The sequence below is a fragment of the Staurois parvus genome, unplaced genomic scaffold, assembly GCF_062004578.1.
Source record: "Staurois parvus isolate SC_StPar_1 unplaced genomic scaffold, SC_StPar_1.0 ptg000089l, whole genome shotgun sequence".
In the NCBI taxonomy this organism is placed as follows: Eukaryota; Metazoa; Chordata; class Amphibia; order Anura; family Ranidae; genus Staurois; species Staurois parvus.
In genome coordinates this window covers 4,510,412-4,534,034 of record NW_028317885.1, presented here as the reverse complement: position 1 = coordinate 4,534,034, position 23,623 = coordinate 4,510,412, and the positions used below count along the sequence as shown (strand labels likewise).

General features: G+C 38.8%; 1 protein-coding gene and 1 long non-coding RNA gene across 6 annotated transcripts in view; one reads left to right on the top strand and one right to left on the bottom strand.

Annotated features, from left to right (window-relative positions):
* Positions 1-9,200, top strand: part of SEMA6D (semaphorin 6D) — a 103,767-nt gene extending 94,567 nt beyond the window's left edge. For 3 of the 5 annotated variants that reach the window (XM_089670332.1, XM_089670333.1, XM_089670331.1), the window contains 2 exons: positions 201-368; positions 3,436-9,200. In XM_089670332.1, coding sequence (XP_089526458.1) covers positions 201-368; positions 3,436-4,760 — 1,493 coding nt within the window. In that variant the 3' untranslated portion in view covers positions 4,761-9,200. The remainder of the gene's footprint in view (positions 1-200; positions 369-3,435) is intronic. The other 2 variants (XM_089670335.1, XM_089670334.1) reach the window with 1 other exon arrangement.
* LOC149468353 (uncharacterized) overlaps positions 1-23,623 on the bottom strand; it is an 88,990-nt gene that overhangs the window by 33,461 nt on the left and 31,906 nt on the right. The gene's annotated exons all lie outside the window — the stretch shown is intronic.

The following is a 23,623-nucleotide window of genomic DNA, read 5'->3' as shown; positions in this document are numbered from 1 at the left end:
AGGCAGGCTAACCCTACCCTAAAACACTATACTGCAGTTGTTGTAGGATTTTTTTATCTTAACAGATCTTCTACATTGTCTTCTTTTTTGCTGAAGGTGGATAACACCTTTAAACCTTATGTAACATAACATTAGAATAGATAGATATATAGAGATGTTTTTCAGAATACAACTTAATAAACATTTGTTTGCTACCACAGACATTGAAGTTCCTACCACTTCTGTAACCACAGTGACAAGTAGTCCAGTCATTCTCCCTAAAGTGATTGGTTCCTGGAAACCCAGAATGACTGGCGCTCGGAAATTTGTCCAAGAAGATGACCCAAACTCCTCTGATTATACTGATACATTAACAGGTGTCCCAAATGGTAAGGCCTTCAAGGGGAATGTTGTAGACTGAGTGGAGACTTGCCCGCCTACAGATTACATTTATGTATCACTACTGTACATGACCATATTCTATTTTCTTTGCTGGCTTTTAAACAAAAAAATATCACTTTAGATGGGCTAATCATGATGTCAGCTTACTATATGTCTAAAACATGGACAATGTACTGTAGAGTGATGAATGTAATTGCTGTAAGGATTGTATGATAGGTCTCCACTCAGACATGGCAGTGTATCTTTATTTTTCTTTTAGCTTCTTTTATGTTGAATGCATTCATTTGTCAATGCATTTAAGTTTTTTTGCGTTTCTTATTACTACATGTCATCATTTTTTTTTCTATTTTGTTTTATTATGTATCATTATTTGCTATTTTGTTTTACCGAGTAACATCACATAGCTATTGAGTTTATGACATGGTGTAATATATGCACCATATCAAAATGATTCTTTTTAAAATGGATGATGATTTTCTAAAATTTCAGAATTAGCTCACAATATTTTTAGTTTCCTGTTTTCCATCCATGCAGTATCTTATTTTTTAAATGGAATCAAAGGAAGCTACAGATGGTTGTATCATAGAATCAAAAAACGGTCCAAATATGTGAAGTTCGTTGATTTAGAATTTGCATCAGCAGTTTAATAAGTAGTCTAGTAAGTTGAAGAGACTCAATTTAAAATCGTTTCTTAACTCTAATGAGAAGCAGGAGTTCATTGCGCAGACCCACAACTATTCATGTTTCAAAAGGCAGCAAGGATGCCTTTTTTTCAAATGAATACAGCACTGATTATGGGAGCCTATGGCTTTTAATGGTTGACATCCCTTTAGTAAACCAATTATTGAGCCACAGGCTGATATGACCCAATATTCTAGCCATTTCAAAATATAGCGTTTCTTGCAATTATTGGGGCATTACATTTGACTAGCCACTGTAATTTGTTATATGAGGTAGACATGAGGTTAAGTCAAAGGAAATAATACATTCTGAAAAATTTTAAATGATAAAAAAAAAACATTGAGTGTGCCTCTTATTCATACTCAGTGCAAATAGGTCTAGTATAGGTTTGCATTACTTCATTAATTCTTTTTAGTGCCTTGTTTAAGTTTTTTTTTTATCTTTTAAATTCTGAACTATTTGCATTGCTTTTTCTGTTTACTTTTTAATTAATTCTTCAGTTCTAATTTATGTGTGCATGTTTTGTTTTTTCTTTCTACACTGCCAACAAATCTTGATAACCCGGAGCATTTCTTGCTAAATGTTCAAAGGCCTTCCCACTAACAGAATCCAGCTTTCTCTGTGGTTCTAGTACTAATTCTTCATCTAAACACTATTATAGCAGAATTAAGTATTGTACTCAGGTAGGAGCTGTTCTAACCAGCTGGGTTTAAAGGATTTATCTTCAATTTATCGTCGTATGAGCAGTTTAACTTCTTGTATGTCTGTGGTTGCTGGACTTACCTTTGTGATAGTGACAAGCAATTAACATTGTTCCTTCTAAGCCAGCTGTATAAAGCATATTGTATTTATTTAGGGTCATATAGCTGCCTATAAATCACTCTTGGTCATTTTTAACATGTTTAGAAGATTAACCAATGTATAAATCTGAAATTCCAGATGTGTTTCTCAAATATTTCTCAGGTTCTTTTCTTCTGGCCTGCTAATGCAGTGTTCTTTATTCATACAAGTTAGTGATTCTTCGAGATAATGTTAGTGATCTTGTCAAATCCTTATTGATGTTATCTATGTAGTCTGGCAGACAGTCCAGTTGCATATTACACATGGAAATTAATGATATCATTTTGTGACAATTTTTTCCACTTGATGATCCAGTGCATTGACAACAAGTTCAAGTGTTTAGATCTGTCATGTTTTCAATAAGCAGAATATACATTACTTTTAAATGTTATTTGGCTGCTCACTCTTGAGCTAATTAATGGAATGGCAGCCCTTCACTAACGTCACATAAAGGATATCAGTCAAAAGAACAGGCACAAGCACACATATATACACACACCACATAACTAGCAGTTCTGGGAAACAGACGCAGTCTAAACATAAAACAGTAGTCTTTGCATAGACAGGTTACCACTGAATACCTTTTCCTGGCAGCTGCTACATATTCCCTAACCTCTTCCAGTCACCTAAGTAGAAGGTCTTCTTTGGTAACATGAGGTGCACAAGTTCATATGCCTAAATGGGCTTCTTGGACTTTCTCTGAATTCCCAGAAATACACCGGAGCCATGGCCTCAGGTGAGTTCTGTGAAGAAAAGACTTGACCAATATTTTCTGTAATAAATATCTAGTATGAGAGGTGTGATACCACATAAAACATTACTGTGGGTACATTTCTAATACATTCATAATTGTGCATGTTGTACCATTTTTTGCTAAACGCCTCAAAGAAAAAAACTTTTTCTTTTTACCTTCTGATTTCCGTCAAAATTATGTGATTGTGCAGTGCTTTTTCTGACCTTGACTCTGTGTAATTGTATCACAGCTGTAAAGATCTTATTAGCATAAATAAACATTGCTCAGAGCACAGGTTTCCTAACACAGGAAAGCAGAGCAAATTGCAATCCAAATCGCCCAGAAATTTGCCATGAAAAGGTTCTGTACAAGCACAATTTGTAAAGGACAAAACTCAAAATGATAGCGTTTCCTAAAATACCTTTGCATATTTTGCCTTATTTTGTGTTCTGCAATGGAAAACAAACTCAAAGGAATTTCAACCAAGCAAATGTTAAACTCCCTCTTATACGATATTGCAGTAAACACCCCATACTTATCACAAGCAGTAATTGCCCATATGTATGTTGTAGCTGTCACTTCATTTTATTTTTAAGTTGATCATTTATCCTTTCCAAGTTGTTTTCCATCCTGACTGATACAAGGATTTAATAGAAGGGAGACTGAGAACAGAATGGAAATGATCTTATTTAGATAAACACATTTAATGAGCTGTCACTATTTTGAAGGCCCATCACTTTTTCTGAGTTGCAAAGATATGTCTTGAAAATTGGCATCTGTTTTTTTTTTTTTTTGTACAGGTGTAAGGTGGGAAGTACACTCGGGAGAATCAAATCAAATGGTGCATATGAATGTTCTGATCACTTGCGTCTTGGCCGCATTTGTTCTTGGAGCTTTCATTGCTGGAGTTGTTGTCTACTGCTACCGGGAAATGTTTGCACGAAAAACCAGAAAAATACATAAGGATGCTGAGTCTGCCCAATCCTGTACTGATTCCAGTGGAAGCTTTGCCAAACTTAATGGTTTGTTTGACAGCCCTGTGAAGGAATACCAACAAAGCATCGATTCACCTAAACATTATACTAATATACTTACTAGTAGAAAGGAACTGCCACCTAATGGTGAAACCAAGGTCATCATGATGGATGTTCAAGGACAGCCACCTGAACTAGCTGCACTCCCAACACCTGAATCTACACCAGTGCTTCAACAAAAGAGCTTACAGCCAATCAAAAACCAGTGGGAAAAAGCTCAAAATAATTTAAATATTTCACGTAAAGAAACCCCTCTTAAAAGTCCACAGTTTTTCCCTTCAAGCCCTCCTCCTCACTCTCCTCTTGCTCATGGACAAATCCCAAGTGCAGTTGTTCTTCCAAATGCCACCCATGATTACAATACTTCTTTTTCTAATTCCAATGCACACAAATCAGACAAAAAGCTTCATAACATTGAACATTCTTTAGTTAAACAGCCAAGTAAAAGAGAGCGGCGTTCTGTGGATTCCAGAAATACGCTGAATGACTTTCTAAAGCATCTGAATGAATCTGCAGGGAATCCCAAAGCTATAATGGCAGATATACAAGTAGCTCATCAGAATACCCACCAGACTCCACATCAGACACTAATGCTTGACACTATGGGAAATATGTCTGAAATTCCACCTAAAGTTCCAAATAGGGAGGCATCCTTGTACTCCCCCTCTTCAACTCTTCCACGAAATAGCCCAACAAAACGGGTGGATGTGCCTTCTACCCCAAATGGACAAATCTCATCTTTAGAATCACAAAGAAGTTACCATAAAAACTCTTCCCAGAGGCATTCCATATCTGCTATGCCCAAAATTATGAACTCACCAAATGGTGTCTTGATTTCCAGACAACCTAGTGTTAATAGAGGTGGATATATGCCTCCAAGTCCTAACCCAAGGATGGACTACATGCAAGGAACACCTGTTATAGTTCATCAACAGACTTCCTTATCACGGCAAAGCAGCTATACAGGTCATGGAACTCTCCCTCGTATGGGAATAAAGAGGACAACTTCCATAAAGCCTGATGTGCCACCAAAACCCTCATTTGCCCCACAAACTACAACAGTTAGACACTTAAATAAATATAGCTACTGATGCCTATCATCCTGTTTAAAATGTGTATGGTTATAACACATTGTGTTGTAAAAAGAACCTTTAAGGCAGAGAGAAGCTTGCTTGCTGAACCAGTCCCCACATGAGAGACCAAAGAAATGGTCTTTAGTTTGGTAACAATGGGTTTTGCCAAGACATGGGAACTGCAAACTATGCTTATAATGAACAAAACAAAGGAAAGTGCTGGTCATTTTGATTCTTTTGTTTGGAGATACAGTAAGTGGACTTGTAGCACTGTTGGGGCTACCTTGCAATTACAAAAACCTGACACCGTACTAAGAATTTAAATATACTTGAAACAAAAAACGGGCTTTCATTTCAAACTGCCGCTGTGTGTAGTCATCCCATTAAATGTGAACATATCAATATGTATGCATTCACCTTGCCTCTTGCACAAGAGTCAAAAGAAAAGTGTCTCGGTTAACGTTTGCATTTTCAGTTGATGTACCTTTTATTATATAAAGTCCAATACATATCATTGGTCATGTGTAGCATTTCTGTATGCCGTAAATACTCTTGACGTGTACTTGTTTAGTATGTGTGTGTGTTTGTCTCTCATACACACATACATGTGCACGTAAGGATTCTCATTGCAATTTCTATGCTGTGCAACTGTTTACAATGAGCATGACTGGACAAAAAGTTCATTTCTTTCCACTAGTATTTTACTGGGAGAACAGCTGAGGGTTAACATCTGTATCCCCCCTACCTTCCAGATAATTGACTTGGCTGAGCAAGGTACCTCGTGCAAGAATGTAAAGATTTCTTAGAACTGTTATGCTGCTATTAAAAATATTGTGTAATTCACTGGACATGCTGGGGAGAATCTACATTTATGTATATTCATGCTTGTTTCCTCTTGGCATCAGTTAGCAGGTTGGTATACCTAGCCATGGTGAACTGAATCCCATTGATTAAAGCTGGTTTTGAAGGAAACTCACAATGGCTAGGTTACTTGTGAATCTTTTTTGTACTTGGCTTCCATCAATGAAAATGCAAGCCTCCTTAAATGGAACTACTAGTTATATAGCAGGACATAAAATGTTGAGTCTGAAGGGATTGCAAGGGACCTTGTAAAAAAAATGTGCACTTACTTTTGTTTTGTTTTTTTTTTCAAAACAAAAAAAGGACATTTTGTTACAAGAAACATAAAATAGCATTGAAAGACATAAAAATTGTTAACTGATCACTATGAGGATTACATAAGACTTGACCTGTTTTTGAAGTGGCTTTAAACTCTGAAGACCTTTTGATAGAGCTTGTATATTCAATACATAAAAGCAGTGACTTCTATATTGTCACAATGCTCCCATAATTATTTGCCCTCCTAAATCCATGCGTGGTGTGGTCAAAATTTCAATGGGCAAGCTAACTATATTCATTCCATTTGCTACAAAACTTCTTTTAGTTATAACATACAAAGTTTTATTTTATTCTGACATAATAAGGAACATTTTGTTTTTAGCAAGTTTGTCATAATTTTGCTCACAGAGGGGTGAGACTTCTAAGGAAAAGAAAAGGGGGGCTTACACTTTTACAGATATGTCCAGGCAGTGTATGGCAGTTGGGGGGGGGGGGGTTGGTTTCTTTGTTTTACAATAGAGGAGGCAAAACCTAATTTTAGTTATAAATCCTAATGTAGTTCCGCTACTGTTTTAAAAACTTACCTGCACTAATAGTTCTATTGAAGCAGTACTTGCATTTCTTTGATAGAGAAAAAAAATGTAATTTGTATGTATGTCACAAGTTGTTTTAAAAGAGCAGAAGTGGTAAAAATATTAACTTAATAAATTGTCTGTATTTTTTAAATGATGTTTTTAGCCATAGATCAGGTCAGATTTCCCCCTAGTAAAATTGGTATGGCTCATGTAATCAGCCTTTTAAGATGCCATCTGAGTCCTACCTAGCTTGGGCTGTGCTCAGCACAATGTAAAGCATCTGAATAGGACATGCCCTTGTACAGATGGTTGGCAGTGTGCTCAGCAAAACAATTTTGTTCAATAAACCCTATAAGAATTGGATGGTGGGGCACTCAGCCGTCCCATGTAGATAGACCTCGGACTTTTTCTTAAGTGGCTGCCAACATGCCCTAAAACACATAAGTTCATGAGGCATCACCTGGTAAGAGTCACAAATATATATGCAAGAGCTGGTATTTTTATGTGTGCTGTCTATTCATGTGTCTATTAGAAACATTAACATAAATGGGTTTATTTAATAAGGCAAAGAGCAAAACACAGTAACCTGAAGCAACCAAAATGATTTTTTTTTATGCAGGCTGACTACAGTAAAGTGAAGTCGAATTGGTTGCTCTAGTTTGCTGCACTTTGCACATTATCAGTGCTCTTTGCACTGCTTTAGTGAATAAGCCTGAAAATGTGCCTGAAGTATATACTCCATACCTAATCTGTTTGCATTTCTAATACACCTATGTATGTCTTAGAATGCTACTTAAAGCCATTTCTTGTACATCAGCTTTCATTTTCAAAGGCAATTTCTGGGACCTTGAAAGCAGACCCATAAAATTTAAGGTTTAAAAAAAAAAAAAGAACAACTAAAAAACGTATGACAGAGTGCCTGTAAGATTTTAAAAAGTTGCTTACATGGGTAGATTTTAAAGTAAAACCGTCTGACCCACAATGTTCACATGACCTTTGTCAATGCAAAGGTTATTTGTGCATTTCATATCTGAAGCATTGTGGTAATGACACCATCTGCCTTGCTTATTAACATCTGCATTTCTGTGGCATCACAATGCTTGGAAAAGTTCCATGCACCTGTTTACATCAAAAGCATAGGTGCATATGTAGCCTTGGAGTATAATCAGACAACCGTCATCAAACAGCAGGAAGAAAATGCAGGCCTCGTGACAATTAACAAATATAGTGCCATGGTTTCCCAAGAGAGATCCTCAAAGAAGGCCAGTGAAGGACAGCCACTAACCTCCTAAGAGATTAGTTGTTTGGTAATCTCTAGCTATAGATTTATTGCAATCATCCAGTTCACTTTATTTAATACAGGGCCAGGCAATTGGCCTGCTTAAATGCTTCTTCATGTTGGGTTGGCTCTGTACACTTAATGGATGTATTAGGGCCACCAAAGCATTTAAAGCCTTTAAACAGCAGTGCAGCCTTTAAGATGCAATGTAAGTTGTGATAGGGAGAAGCCAATAACTGGGTTACATAAAAAACTCAAACGTGTAAATCAGTCACACTGCCCAGAATGACATCGGAAGCTTAAAAGTAGTGCAATTAAAACACATATATAACATGTATGAGTGATTTATTTGGTCATGCCGGTAATGACTATATTTTGTAAATAGGAGTGTGAGGGTACCTGAATCTGTGCATTTTGTGCCTTATTCATAAAAATACATTAATATAGTATGTCAAGTGTGTTCAGTATAGCACACCTTATCTTGAGAGTCAGAAATATCTAGATATAGCCCTACTGGCAACTACATAGGAGGAAAGACCCGGCCTTAGAACACAGGTTGTGGTTGGAACACTACTTATGACAAAATTCCTGCTCCAGGATAGTAAGTAACAAGGTTTGAAATTTCTGAAGATTTCTAAGCTAATGCAGCACCTGCTAGAACTGTGCAATGTGTTTACAAGTACCTCTCTGTCACTGATGTTTAACATGTCTTTTTTTTTAACTCAAAAGATGTTCTTAAACCATGTTTATCGAGCATAACGTAGACTGTTTTCAAAGCAGAGGTTGCATTTGTTTTAGTGTTACTCAAAAGGAACCTTCAGCTAAATTTATGTCTAACTAGATTATATTTTATACAGAGAAGGGAAATAAAATTCATTACTTCACTATTATGTTTTTTAAAACCATCTATATTAAAAAAAAAAAATAAAAATATGTTGAACTGTATTTCTTGTGGCCAAAGCTGAGAACTCTAATTTTTAGATTTGGGGCAATATTTTAATTTAATGACTACCAGTTATGCAATCTATGTCAACGTTGTCATTCGGGATTTTTTTTAAGTGAAAATGCTGATGTGTTTTCATGTGTAAGATTGTGGTGTGAGCACTAGAGCCTGAAGAAGCCAAACCACAAACTCTGTTAACTTGGATAACATTGTACTGCCTTGTAGATCGTAATGTGAGTTCTATCAGTATTTATGTTGATGTTTCTAACATTCAATTTAGGCGAAAAAAAAAATAATTTAATAAAAGTGCTTTATCCATTTGTGCAAAGGTTAAATCAGATTGTATCTTTTTTATATTCGTCCAGCATAAAAAGTAACCATTGAAATAAGTTGCTCTATCCTGTTCTTTAGAGTACTTTAACGTGTAGATATCTTGTAAAGTTGTATTGTGAATGTGTAAATAATTCTGTACTTTTGGGTTTTTAACACCGCATGAAAAGTTAAAATAAAATACCGAAATAAAGGAATAATTTTGAATCTCACTTTATCCTTGCTTATGGTTGGAACAGTGAAAAAAATGAACCTCAGCTTTGCTAATGCAGGACACAGCAACAGGATCACGTCAATTTCCCCATCCTCAGAATCATATGGATACTCTCCTTTGACAAGCAATAGAAGGAGAAGCCTCCCCTGTGTAATATTGTACCTATCCACAAGAAGGGCAATGAGTTTAATATCTGCAGCAGTAAAATTCTCTCCTAAAATGTAGGATCAATGGTCATTTAAAAAACAAATTTACTGAACCCAAGGCACAATCTGAATAGATCACAAATGTTCTGGGCTAGGGTGGTGCTTTTCATATGGTTCCACATAATGATCTGATAAATAAATTGTAAAAGCTAAGACTTTAAATTGTATGGTTTAGTGGATATTCAGTTGGCTAAAGGATAGATATCGGAGTGTAGCTATAAATGTAGTTTATTCAGAATAGAGCATCCACTATTGGTGTACCACAAGGCTCTGTACTACATCCTGTTATAGTTACTTTGTAATTCATTTTTATTCTGTAAATCATATAACAAAGTCTTTGTAGGTAAGGTATGTATTTTTGATGAAAACACAAAGGGGTGCAATACGGTTGATATTCCTGGAGCTATTTGTACATTGAATAATGGTGTGGCAATGCTGGGAGATTGTAAAAAGCAATGGAAACTGGAGTTCATCTAAATGTAAAATAATGCACTTGGAGAAAATGAATCCTTTATTTAGAGTGGACTAGGGGGGGATATCCTCCTGCGCTTGATATGGGTAAGTCCCTATCTACTAGCTGCAATCACTCAACCAATAAGTCATAAATACCATGCATTAAATAGTGAAGCGCTCCCAAATTATCTAAACAAATTCCCTCTGTGCATACCATAAATACCCACTGAACTTAAAAATAATTGATACTATAAGGTGATAAAAACCATATAAACTAAATCAATTAGTGAAAAAATAAAATGCATAAACACCTCTCATATATACCAATTATTATTGCCTCTTAATAGATCTGTGATGGAAAATAACGAATATAAAATCCATGATGAATACTCAAATAACAGTGATAGAATCAATGATCATAATAATACTAATTCATAATAAAAAATGTGACAAATCGTGATAATTGTGACAAACCTATAGATCAAAAATAGTGATTCTGCAATAAATTATGTAATACATATATCTTGTGATAAACCCTATAACAGAATAAAATAAAAATAAATTGCTACTTAATTCAGTGATAAAAAAAAAAAAAAAAAAATGAGTGAACTCAGTGTTCAAAATAAACCCTGATGAAGTCACGACGCACGTGACGCAACGCGTCGGAACGCCATTCTCAGTTCGAGATTTCGTCACTTCCGGTCACGTGGGGACGTCTGTCCGGACGCAGCGGCCATATTTGTTTCCCTCCCTGTATGAGAATACACCCATGATGTGAGGTGGAAAAGCGCTGTATTCAAGGATTACATGAGGTGGAGTGGAAGTCCTGAGGTCCCTTGCTGAGTTGCCTGGAGGAAAGGATTGCCTTTGAGGAGAGTTTTTTTTGCCTTGTGGCCCTGTGTGGGTCGAGGAGGGGAGGTGAGCAGGCATTGCTGCCATTGGAGGATTCCTTTTTGAGCACTAGAAGTGAAGATCACAGAGTGTTTTCACATTTTGCATGGACTATTTGAGTTTATTTTGAACACTGAGTTCACTCATTTTTTTTTTTTTTTTATCACTGAATTAAGTAGCAATTTATTTTTATTTTATTCTGTTATAGGGTTTATCACAAGATATATGTATTACATAATTTATTTCAGAATCACTATTTTTGATCTATAGGTTTGTCACAATTATCACGATTTGTCACATTTTTTATTATGAATTAGTATTATTATGATAATTGATTCTATCACTGTTATTTGAGTATTCATCATGGATTTTATATTCGTTATTTTCCATCACAGATCTATTAAGAAGCAATAATAATTGGTATATATGAGAGGTGTTTATGCATTTTATTTTTTCACTAATTGATTTAGTTTATATGGTTTTTATCACCTTATAGTATCAATTATTTTTAAGTTCAGTGGGTATTTATTTAGAGTGCATTATTGGGGGTAGAGTGTTGGCCAGAACAAGATTTGGGGTGCTCATTGCGAAGGACTGCAAATAAGCAAACAGTGTGCCCATGCAGTGGGGAAACTTCAAATCTTTCCTTCTTTCTGGGATGCATCACTAAAGGGATCTCCTAAAGGAGAAAGGAGGTCCTAATTCTCCTATATAAATGTTTAGGTAGACCTCATTTAGAATATTGTGTCCACTTCTGGAGACCTTACTTTACAAAAAGATATTGATAAGATAGATTGAGTCCAGAGACAGGCAACAAAAATGATGAATGGTCTAGGGGATAAAACATATCAGGAGAGATTATAGCAACTTAATATGTACGTGTTTTGAGGAAAGGATGGGGCACATTTAAAACCAGAACCATGTTTACATTTTTTGCATGCTAGTTAAAATGCACATTTTAGCCCTGAAGATTACTTAAACCCCCACAACATTATACATTTGTAAAAGTAGAGACCATATAGAACAACAGGGTAGCAGTTGCACTTTTATATATCACACAATATTAGCACAACTATGTATAAAACCAATACTTTCAGCAAAAAAAACATTCAAATTAATTTTAGTGCACACAAAGGCAATACTAGTTTGGTATGGTGCAACCATCCTTGGCTGTTTCTTAATTTTATTAAACTTTAATTGAAAAAAAGTTTTTTTATTAACCAACTTTATTGCTATTAGTCACAAGGGGCTAACACACATAGAAGTAATAGGTAATTTTACATAGGTGGGAAGGAGCAGAGACAAGAAAACAGTCATTTTCTGCTGTTGCTTTCCTATCTTTGCATCTATGATTTGCTCAGATTATAGCTTACACGGGACTTTGGACTCCATGTTACAAAGATGGTGATGGGCCGAGGTCTTTCTGATGCAGTTGCAAGGTCTTCTTTGCTGCTAACAGCTACTGTAAACCGGGCTACAAAAAGGAAAAGGAATGTTGAGCTGGAAAAAGGGGGGGGGGGTGAAAGAAAACTTGCTACTTTGCATAAGCAAAGCACAAGTTTGCTTTAATGGTATTATAAACCTTTCTAGTAGTAGTTTCATGGTGTCATTTGTTGGCCTGTGTACACATCCTATAGTAAATCTCCAAATTCCTATGTGGGAGGTTTCTGTTTGTGCTCAATGTGGCATGGCACTGCACAGGTAATGCATGACTTTTCTCTGTAAAGTGAGAACTGATGCATCATGTGAGGAAGCTACACATCTCACAATCTCTGGGTTTCCTTAGGCTAGTGTTCTTTAGGTGAGAACTGATTAATAATTAGATTTGACGCAGACACAAACAGGCAGAGCAATTAACAGACAGATCACCATACAGTCTTTCATCATATTAGCACTCCCACATTTGTGATGAAACACAGAGGAAATGACAAGTCATGCATTGGTTGCTGTGTGACCTGGAACAAGACGTTGCCCATCACTTTAACCAATAGGGACAAGTAAGCTGTAAAAATGTGTGGACATAGGGGAATCGATGAGAAGTACCATTATAACGGGCGGACTGACCATTTGGAAACTCGGGCACTGCCCGAGGGCCCAGGGTCAGTAGGGGGCCCCATGAGATGCCCCTGGTACTTTTTTAATAGGCTTTTTTGAGTTTGGGCAAGGACACAGGGGCCCCATGATCCCCTATTGCTCGGGGGCACCATGAGTTGTCAGTCCACCCCTGCATTATAAACCGCCACAACATGTGAGCCCACCGTTAAAAGGTAAGCCAAGCAAATGACAGAGAATATAACTACACTAATACCTAATTAAAACAGCAAAAATTTGAAGACAGGTTCACACCAGAATGCGGTGCAGGAAAGGCACATTTGGGCATGGTTCTCACACCATATTAAAAACGTCCTGCCTTTGCGATCTGCTGCGGATCACACAGTGCGATCACTAGAATGTGGCACCAGACTTCATTGTACCACAGTATTATGTGATTTGGTGTGTCTCATTTTTCAAAAATAGTGCATTTTCATATCTGTATGGACTCCTCCCTTTAGCAACCTAGAATCACCAACTCCCACAATCTCAAATAACCCTCTATAATAGGAAGAAAAACCAATTTATGTGGCATTCCTGTCAATGACTACCCACTGAATTTTTTTGTTGTCTGGCTGTTGTGTATAGTATTCAGGAAACTATAATCTGATGGTGAATATCTAATGGTTAGGTTATCAAAGAATTGAACTGTAAAATTAGGCTTCATCAGAAGATGTGATTGCACGTGACAATTAAAAATAAACATCCAAAAAAGTTGAGTAAAGATAGTTCTTTGTGTTAAAGCATACCCACTCGAAAAGAAAAAAATAAAACCGCTTTGTAATTAGCAGTCAACATAACGACTTCTTTTACCAGTCTGTGTTAGAACTGGCAACAGTGAATATTGGCCAGCATTGAACAGGTCCTTCCCAACTCCATCTTGTGAATGCTGCCTACCATTTTATGATACTATATTCTCTATGGGAGATGGGCCAAGTACTTGGAAATTTTCTAAAAGCGCTAGGAAGCTGCAGGCCCTACAGTGCTTTGGCCTGTGCTCTTTATCAATCCAGTTGCTGGCAAGTTTCCAACACCAACCAGCTTGCTTATGGGCTGTGAGGGTGAACAAACACAGAAAAAAAATACTTAAAAAAGGAGTTTATGCTTCAAAAAAAAAGTACACATTTATTGTTAACCCCTGGTAGCCTATTGGCTGAAATTGTACAATCATCTTATAATATGCCCTCCTAACCCTCTTGTATTGTTGCTGTATTGTCTCCCGTTATATTGTAAAGCGCTGAGCAAACCGTTGGCACTATATAAATCCTGTATAATAATAATAATATCCATGGGTATTAAACTGGATACATTTTTTTTTTCCTGTGAATCATCTTTAGGTTAAGTTCACAGGCATAGCTGGTATTAATGCTCCAAAAACGAAATGAACATTTCGGATGCACAGCAAAATGCTTTTGAAAAGCATCAACTTCTGTCAAACTCTGCAGGCATCAATATTTTTGCCTCATCACAATGTGAAGCACTGCAAACATTGTAAATACACCTCCATTTGCTTCCTTTTTTAACGGTTGTGGTGTTGACAGGCAGTCGGGAATTGGTAAAAATATGGTCCAACTGCCTGTTTTCAAAACCTTTGTGAACAAGGCCTTCATTGGTCATACACCTAGGGTACCGATACTATTACAAAAATGTTTTTTTAAAAGGCACCATGTTCTGCTTTTGTATTTGCGGTGTATATGGATTAATAGTTTTCTAACTAGGGACAAAAGCAGACTCTCAGAATTTGAAAACCCCAGAAAGGAGAAAGCATCAAGTTGCACAGAAAAACCCACAGTTTACACCCTCCCCAACCTGCTTGCCAAAGATATACGGTTTATAACTCAAATACAGATATTATATGCTCACTGTCGCAGAAAAGTCAGGATGGGGCAATACAGAATTATGACCATTTCCAAATGGTATATATTCTCTGTGGCTGGGCCAGGCACATGTACAAATTTCCAGAATGTGCTAGGAAGCTTGCTACTGTGATATGACCCTATAGGTCAGGGGTGTCAAACTTGCGGCACTCCAGCTGTTGTGAAACTACAAGTCCCATCATGCCTCTACCTTTGGGAATAATGCTTGTAACTGTCAATCTTGCAATACCTCATGGGAATTGTAGCTTGACAACAGCTGGAGGGCCGCCAGTTTGACACCTGTACTATAGGTAAACAAGGGTTGTAACACCAGTACTGTGAGTCTAACTGCCGTTGAGGGGGTGTCTATGAAGATTCCCTAGAAATTCTGAAGGACCCTCTGCACACTGGTATATACCCTTTCAAGCAAACTATGCAACAAATAGGGATATTTGTTTCACACATATTGCAATACATGTTTAAGCTGGCCAACTGCGTCAAAGTAATCCCTCTATGGCCAGTCCTACTCTGCTCTGCCTACACAAGTGCTACTGTGGACACAATGCTAACATAGGGGAAAAGACACAATGGGGAGAGCTACAAGGTTCAGGTCTGGCTACTGACCCAACAATACAACAATTCCCTTTCACACCCTCCATTAGCGACTTCTGGTTTACAGATAATTACTGTTTTTGCGCTAGGTTGTTAAAGACGGATAAGCATTAGTAAGAAATATAATGCAGAGAACTACCTCCTAAATTACTGGTTACAAATCTAACTCCTCCTCTCCTCTTTCCAGTGGGCTCTCTCAGGCTTTGTCCTTGGGCCCTTTCTATTCTCTCTCAAGATCTCCTCCTGGGGCCAGCTTAAAACCTCCCATGGCTTCCAATGCCACCTTTATGCCGATGACACATCTCGACATATTGCCCAAATTGTCCTCTCCTCCCAAGACCTCCTGTTCTCTTGCTCCCTCTTCACCTACTTGCTTCCAAGATTTCTGTGGAACTTCTCCCATCCTCTAAAAGTCCCTATCCCCATCTGTTTGATTATCTCTTTCCCTGTCTTCTTTAGGTGATCCTTGAAAACTCACCTATTCAGGGAAGTCAATGCCACCCTCACCTAATATGCATACTTTGGCCATATCCATCCGCCCATCCCCCATGACTTATCTTTTGAACCACTTCCCCTTCCCATTTAGATTGTAAGCTCCACAAGCAGGGCCCTCCAAATACTTCTGTATTGAAATGTATTTGATCTGTACTGTTTCCCATTCCCATGGTAAAGCACTGTGCAAACTGGTGGAGCTATATAAATCTTTTATTATAATAATAACAATAATAATAATAATGCCAGGGCAAGGAATAAGTATATTGTGTTCATCAACTATTTCAAAATGGAAACAAAACAGTAGCTTCTTACAACATCAAAACTGTATGACAGATATGAGAACTGTAGAATGGGCAAAGGAAATTTTGAAAGAGATGCTTTTATCAGGGCTATCACCTGTACCAGCTTCGATATCACTGCAGCCATGTCTCCCACTGCAACCTCTATCAATCCAGCTTACCAGCTTTGAACAGAGGTACCAAAGCGATAATTGCTTTGCTTTTAGCAGAATATGATTTGTTGTGTTGACAATTTGGCCTAAGGGAAATATAAAGAAAGACATGGAGAGCAGAGATAAGCAATAGACGCATTAGCAAGAGGTTGGAGGCCATATATATTGAGGTCTGCAACCACATAGAACCTGCCTAGTTACATAAACGCAGAATGACTGAGCATAATTATTCTATGCTTGGGGTGGTTGCATAATATTGCCATAGCAACTACTGCCAATGCCAAATAATACCTATTTCAGCTCTAGGAACCAATAATGCTTATTTCAGTGCTTCTTATAAATCCAGGGACTTTCCAGGCCTTTCTTACTGGTCAGAATGGTGTCTACTACTAAAGGTGCATCTTCCATTGTGTGATGGAAATACTGACTGAATGAAGCCTGTACAAAACAAATGTGGCGGGTGTCATTGCTGATCTCCTAAAATGTTTGCTGCCTGCCTGGCTTTGGAGTCAATACTTTGAGTTACTAGCCCATAATAAGCATGAAGATTAAAAAATCTGAATGAAGTCAAAACTTTTGAAGCTTTTAAATTCACCAGCCAGGCGTCTAGCAATTTCTTGAAGTCAACAAAGACATGTTCCTTTTGTACATGTTTTATTCAAGAAGGTTATTCCTAAAAGTGTTAGGAAGCAAAGAAACCTTGATTCAGGCAGAACCGATCCGAACCTCAATTTTTCTCTAAGGAGTGGTGGGTGTAAATGGACCTGCCAACATCCTACACGATTTGCCAGAAAGATACAAACTGTTCACCTTCCGTTCATCAGATCAGATGGAAACACACAGGCGGTTTGTTTCCATCCGACCACCTAGAGAGGACAGCGGGCTGTGTCCATGTCCACTTGCTCAGCAGGGATCAGCAGACAGGTCCCCCGCTGAGCAATCAAATCCACTGACAGGTCCGCCCTGTGTGAAAATGGCCTAATGAAGGTTCTCTTAGGTCCAGGTGGTGGCTGTGTAAGATAATAATCCTAATTTCTAGAGTATCTTAAAAGCCCAAGTTTAGGTAAAACTTTTTAAAAATCAGCACAAGGCACCGCAGCTGAACACTACAAACCAAAAATGCTATTTAATTAATTTTTATTATTCAAAGCAAACTCATCCGTTCATGTCTCCATGCTTTATTTTGCTGAGAAATCATTTTGAAAAGCACCCCATGGCATTTCTGGCATTGGCCATCTTGAGTAAGGGCAGATGCTTCATGTAGCAGTTACTTCCTGGAATCCATATGCCCTTAGCTCAGGCATAGACTGAGGTGAGAACCCCCCTTCCTCTCCTAAAGACTCCTGGGATGTATGAAACTGAAGAAATGTAAAAAAAAAAAAGTTTAAAAACATGAAATATGATATACTTTCCTATCTATTTACTAATGCTAGCAGCATAAGGATAAAAAATAGTCCATGTTTAAATTGAATCTAAAGTGTCCTTTGTGTTGGTGCTTGCTGTCATAGTTGAAATTCTCTGTCCTTTCCCCCCCTTCCATACCCTGCAGCTGTAATCGTCCAGGGTTAATAGAACAGAAGGACCTGTCACAGCCACTGATCAAGAGTCCCGACTATGCCTGCCCCTCTCCTCTTCCCTCCCCCATTCAAAGAAGCTGTATTATAGTTTCCATGAATTAAAAAAAAAAAACACACTTTTTGAATGGAGAAGGAAGATCTTTCATTCATCCACTTATCCTCCACTCATAAATAGCTGTTCATTTATGGAAGCCATAGTACAGTTTCTATGATTGGAGGATGGGGGCGTAAATGGTGGATATGGTTGGCAATCTTGATGAGTGCCTGTGATATGTGTGAATGGGGCCTAACTCTCAGTGCAGGATTTCAAATACCTCTAAAACCAAACTGCATACAGCTGTTTTGGGATCCTGTCATTTACCTGCCAAAAGTGGTAAAGAAGTTCATGTGCCAAGTTTTGGCACTGAGCCAGGTGCGTTTGGTGATGCATGTTTTGTCACACGGCAAAATCGCAACATGTTTGGGATGCCATTAAGAAATAATGGCACCACAAGCACGTTGTGAGTTTCTGCCTGCATTTTTATAATTGCATAGCGTGACCGCAGCCTAAAAGCAAAACATTCCAAAAAGCACTATATAATAGCTAGCAGAAATACCTCTAGATAGAGTTCAATTACCAGAGTTTCCTCACTAACTGCTACGCTGAGATACTCATATATTTAGTGTCATAAAGGAGAGGGTAAAACAAGCTATTCAATATATAGTATTATTGAATTACATAAAACTGAGGAAACTAGAGTCTGATACATCACACATTTAAATCGAATAATGTATATCATGATAAATATTATTATTATACAGGATTTATATGGCGCCAACAGTTTGCTCAGCGCTTTACAATATAAAGGGAGACAATACAGTTCAATACAAGAGGGTTATGAGGGCCCTGCTCCTTGGAGCTTACAATCGAATAGATTTAAAATAGGTATAAATAGTAACATAATAAAATGTATATACCATCCACTATTCAGATTAAAAAGATAACCAGGAACCTGCCATTGTCCTACTAATGATTATAACCCGTCAGAGCATGTGCCCCTGGTCAATAATGACTATGCACGTGTGATATTTAGCTCCATTGCCTTAGTGGGAAAACCATGTGCCCCGTAATAGGGACTGCAGTTCCTCCTCAAGTCAATTCACAATAGGAAAAAAAATGGCATTGCCCAATATGGCATAATGCAAAGAAAACAAATACAGAATTGTGCAGATGTACTGGTAATGAAACCAAATGTTGGTGGCACATAAGTAAGGGAAACAACTGAAATAACAATGATGCATACTGTATGTCATGCTGATAACAAGCTAAATAAGCCGAATCCCTACAATAGTGTAAAAACATTGTAGGACATGGCCAGTCGTTGATGCTAAAGATTTGCCTTTTTCAAAATCTCGAGCTGAAGAGTGACATCAGATATTTATAGATGTTTGTGCAAATTTACTTATTTCAGGAACTTGTATAGCGCCATGAATTTATGCAGCTCTTTACATTATATTGTACATTCACATCAGTCCCTAACCCTCAAGGGGCGTACAATCTAAAGTCTCTAACTTACATTCATACATACACATACTAGGGACAATTTAGAAAGGATCCAATTAACCTACCAGCATGTCTTTGGAGTGTAGGAGGAAACTGGAGTATTCGGAGGAAACCCACACAGGCACAGGGAGAAATTGCAAACGCCAGGGAGGTGGTGCTGTGGTTGGGATTCCAAACAACGGCCCTAGTACAGCCAGGCAGAAGTGCTAAACATTTAGCCACTGTGCTCATTTATAATTGTACCTACATAAAGCTTAGGGCACAAACACACTATCGCATATATAACTCATTTGCGTTTTAACTTGATAAATAAAGAGATCTCATATCTCTTTGTTCCATTATCTCCTTTGTGGATGTAATGTATGGCTATATGTAGTTACTTCCTGTTTTTCAATGAGCATTACCTAATGAAGATTCTGTATGACATGGGCTAAGAATATGCATGCATCATACATACTAGGGGGGGGGGAGGGGTACAACTGGGGGAATCAATGGTGTAGAAGGATCTGGGAGTTCTGCTAGATCACAAGCTTAATAATGGCATGCAATGCCAAGCTGCGGTTTCTAAAGCGAGCAAAATCCTCTCTTGTATTAAAAGAGGTATAGACTCCAGAGAGAGAGATTTCATATTACCCCGGTACAAATCATTAGTAATACCTCATCTATAATATCACTCCCATACTCAAAAAACTCTTCCTGGACCCCACCGACCTGAACAACCTTAGACCCATCTCCCTGCTGCCATTTACATCCAAACTCCTCGAGCGCTTAGTCTATAATCGCCTAAGCTCCCACCTCAACGACAACAATCTCCTTGATCCCCTACAGTCTGGCTTCCATCCCCTACACTCCACCGAAACCGCCCTACTCAAAATCACCAACAATCTGCTAATGGCCACTACTCAGTCCTCCTACACCTCGACCTCTCCGCTGCATTCGACACAGTTGACCATCCCCTTCTCCTTAAAAAACTATACTCCCGTGGCATCAGAGACTCCTCTCTCTCCTGGCTCTCCTATCCCAGCGCTCCTTCAGTGTTACCTATAACGCTGCCACCTTCCCCTCTCTAGCCCTCTCTGTTGGGGTCCCCCAAGGCTCTGTCTTCGGGCCCCTTCTCTTCTCCATCTACACCTCCTCTCTTGGCTAACTGATACACTCCCACGGCTTCAACTACCACCTCTACGCCGATGACACGCAAATCTACCTCTCTACCCCTCACCTCACCCCTTCAGTCTCCGCCCGAATCACCTGCCTACTGAACGACATATCAGACTGGATGTCACTCCACTTCTTCAAATTAAACCTTTCCAAAACCAAGCTCCTAGTTTTCCCCCCAGCCCGCGCCCCCCCTCACCCTCTCCATCACGACCAATAACGCCACTATCAGTCCCACCCCGCAAGCAAAAGTCCTAGGTGTTTCTTTAGACTCCATCTGTCCTTCCAACCCCATGTGCAATCGCTGGCAAATTCATGCAGGCTCCACCTCCGCAACACCTCCAAAATACGTTCGTTCCTAACCCCAGACACTACTAAGCAACTCATTCACTCCCTTATTATTTCATGACTCGACTACTGCAACTCCCTCATCACCGGCCTACCTCATCACAGACTATCCCCACTTCAGTCTATCCTGAACTAAGCGGCCAGACTCATCCACCTTACCAACCGCTCCGTATCTGCCACACCCCTCTGTCATTCCCTCCACTGGCTTCCCATTGCCCAACGCATAGAATTCAAACTACTAACATTGATGTACAAAGCTATTCATAATACTGCCCCAAACTACCTCACCGACCTGATATCCAAATACCACCCAACACGTACTCTTCGCTCCTCACAAGACCTCCTACTCTCTAGCTCCCTAGTCTCCTCCTCCCATGCCTGACTCCAGGACTTCTCCAGGACTTCCCCATCCTCTGGAACTCACTACCCCAATCCATCAGACTGTTACCTACCCTCCTCACCTTTAGGCGCACCCTGAAAACCCATCTCTTCAGGGAAGCCTACCCCACCCTCACCTAACAGCCGATCTCCTCCACTCCTCCTACTACTCCATCCCCCACAGCCACTTCCTCCTGTACCACTATCCCCTCCTTCCTAGATTGTAAGCTCTAAAGAGCAGGGCCCTCGAACCCCTCGTGTATTGTATTGTCACTGTATTGTCTCATGTACTGTCCCCCACTATAATGTACAGTGCTGAGCAAACTTTTTGGCCCTTTATAAATACTGTATAATTATAATAATCTGGAATATGCAGTTCGGTTTTGGGCACCAATTCACAAAAAGAACATTGGGGAACTGGAGAAAGTACAGAGAAGGGCAACTAAACTGATAAGAGGCATGGAGGATCTCAGCTATGAGGAATGATTATAAGAACTGAATTTATTCTCTCTTGAGAAGAGGAGATTAAGGGGGTATATGATCAACATGTATAAATACATCAGTAGTTCATATAGTGAACTCGGTGTAGAGCTATTCACCCTGAGGTCATCACAGAGGATAAGGGGGCACTCTTTACATCAAGAGGAAAAGAAATGTAATCTCCAACCACGGTAAGGTTTCTTCACAGTAAGTGCTGTGAAAATGTGGAATAGACTCCCTCAAGAGTTGGTTCTGGCCAGCTCAGTGGATTGCTTTAAAAAAGGCCACAAAATCCACAGAATATAACTGGATACTAACATATATTATTATTATTATACAGGATTTATATAGCGCCAACAGTTTGCGCAGAGCTTTACAAAATGAAAGTAGACATTACAGTTACAATACAATTTGGTACAAGAGGAAACAGAGGGCCCTGCTCATTAGCGCTTACAATTTAGGAGGAAAGGTTGAGTGATACAAAAGGTAATAGCTGTGGGGGGATGAGTTGATGGAGGAAATAAATGGCGGTTCTCTTTAAAGAAGCAGGATAGGCTTCTCTAAAGAGAAAGATTTTCTGGGATCATGTAAAGGTGGCTAGATTATGAGACAGACGGACAGATTGGGGTAGAGAGTTCCATAGGATGGGAGAAGCTCGGGAGAAGTCCTGGAGGTGAGCATGGGAGGAGGTGACACGGAAACTAGAGAGCAGAAGGTCTTGGGAGGATTGAAAAGAGCGGTTTGGTTAATATTTTGAGACCAGGTTGGTGATGTAGCTGGGGGCAGAGTTGTGGATGGCTTTGTAAGTTGTTGTTAGTATTTTGAATTCTATTAGTTGGGCAAGGAAGCCAGTGGAGGGACTGATAGAGAGAGGTAGCATTTATAAGCAAAGTTGATCCAGGGAATATCCAATTCTCTCTCGGGGGATCAGGAAGGAATTTTTTTCCCTGCAGGAGCGAATTGGATCATGCTTTGCTGGGTTTTTTTGCCTTCCTCTGGATCAACTGTGGGTATAGGATTACAACTTTTTTTTTTTTCTTTAATGGTTGAACTGGATGGACTTTTGTCTTTTTTCAGCCAGACTAACTATGTAACTATGACATGTGGATGTGCCAGTCCCAGGTGACCATCCATGCACCACACACATATGACAAACACAAAAGGTCACACACCAAACACATCACTGGCAAGTCAGTTTATTCTGACATAGCTGGCAAGCAACATGACCCAAACTAAAGGCTGTTCCTCTGGCATTTTTTACCTGGAAGGACTTTTCATGTCACAAAATATTAGCACAACAGTTTGTCAAGTGCAAATTTTCAGTAAAAAAACCACCAAGGCCTCTTTCACACATGCGTTTCGTATGTCCATTTTTCATCTGTCCATTTACAGAAGAAAAACAGACACCCATCTGTTTACATCCGTTTTTTTGAATGGAAGAAAACCCTTTTTTTCTTCCATTACAAAAAACCGGATTGGATGAAAAACGGATTTAAATGGACAAAAACGGATGTCAACAGATCTAAACGACAAAAACTGATGAAAAACTGATCCGTTTTTTTGTGGAAAAAACGTGACAAATTTTTTGTTTGCCATCTGTGTCCCATTTCCCTTCACTTCCTGTCCCATAGCAAAACAGGAAGTGAAAGGAAATCCCTGCAAATTAGAGAAATTCCTTGTGGCCCCCCTGGTCACTGGAACTACAGGTGTCCATAAAGACACATAGGCAAAATACATATTTTCAATACATTTTATTTAATTGGATTATTAATCAAAAACATTAGGCTGGCTCAGCCTTCCAGAGGGGTGCTTAGAGCTTGAGCCAAATGCTTCCACCCTCTCCACACTCTGGCACTTCGGTGAGCACTGGAGGGGCAGAGCAGAA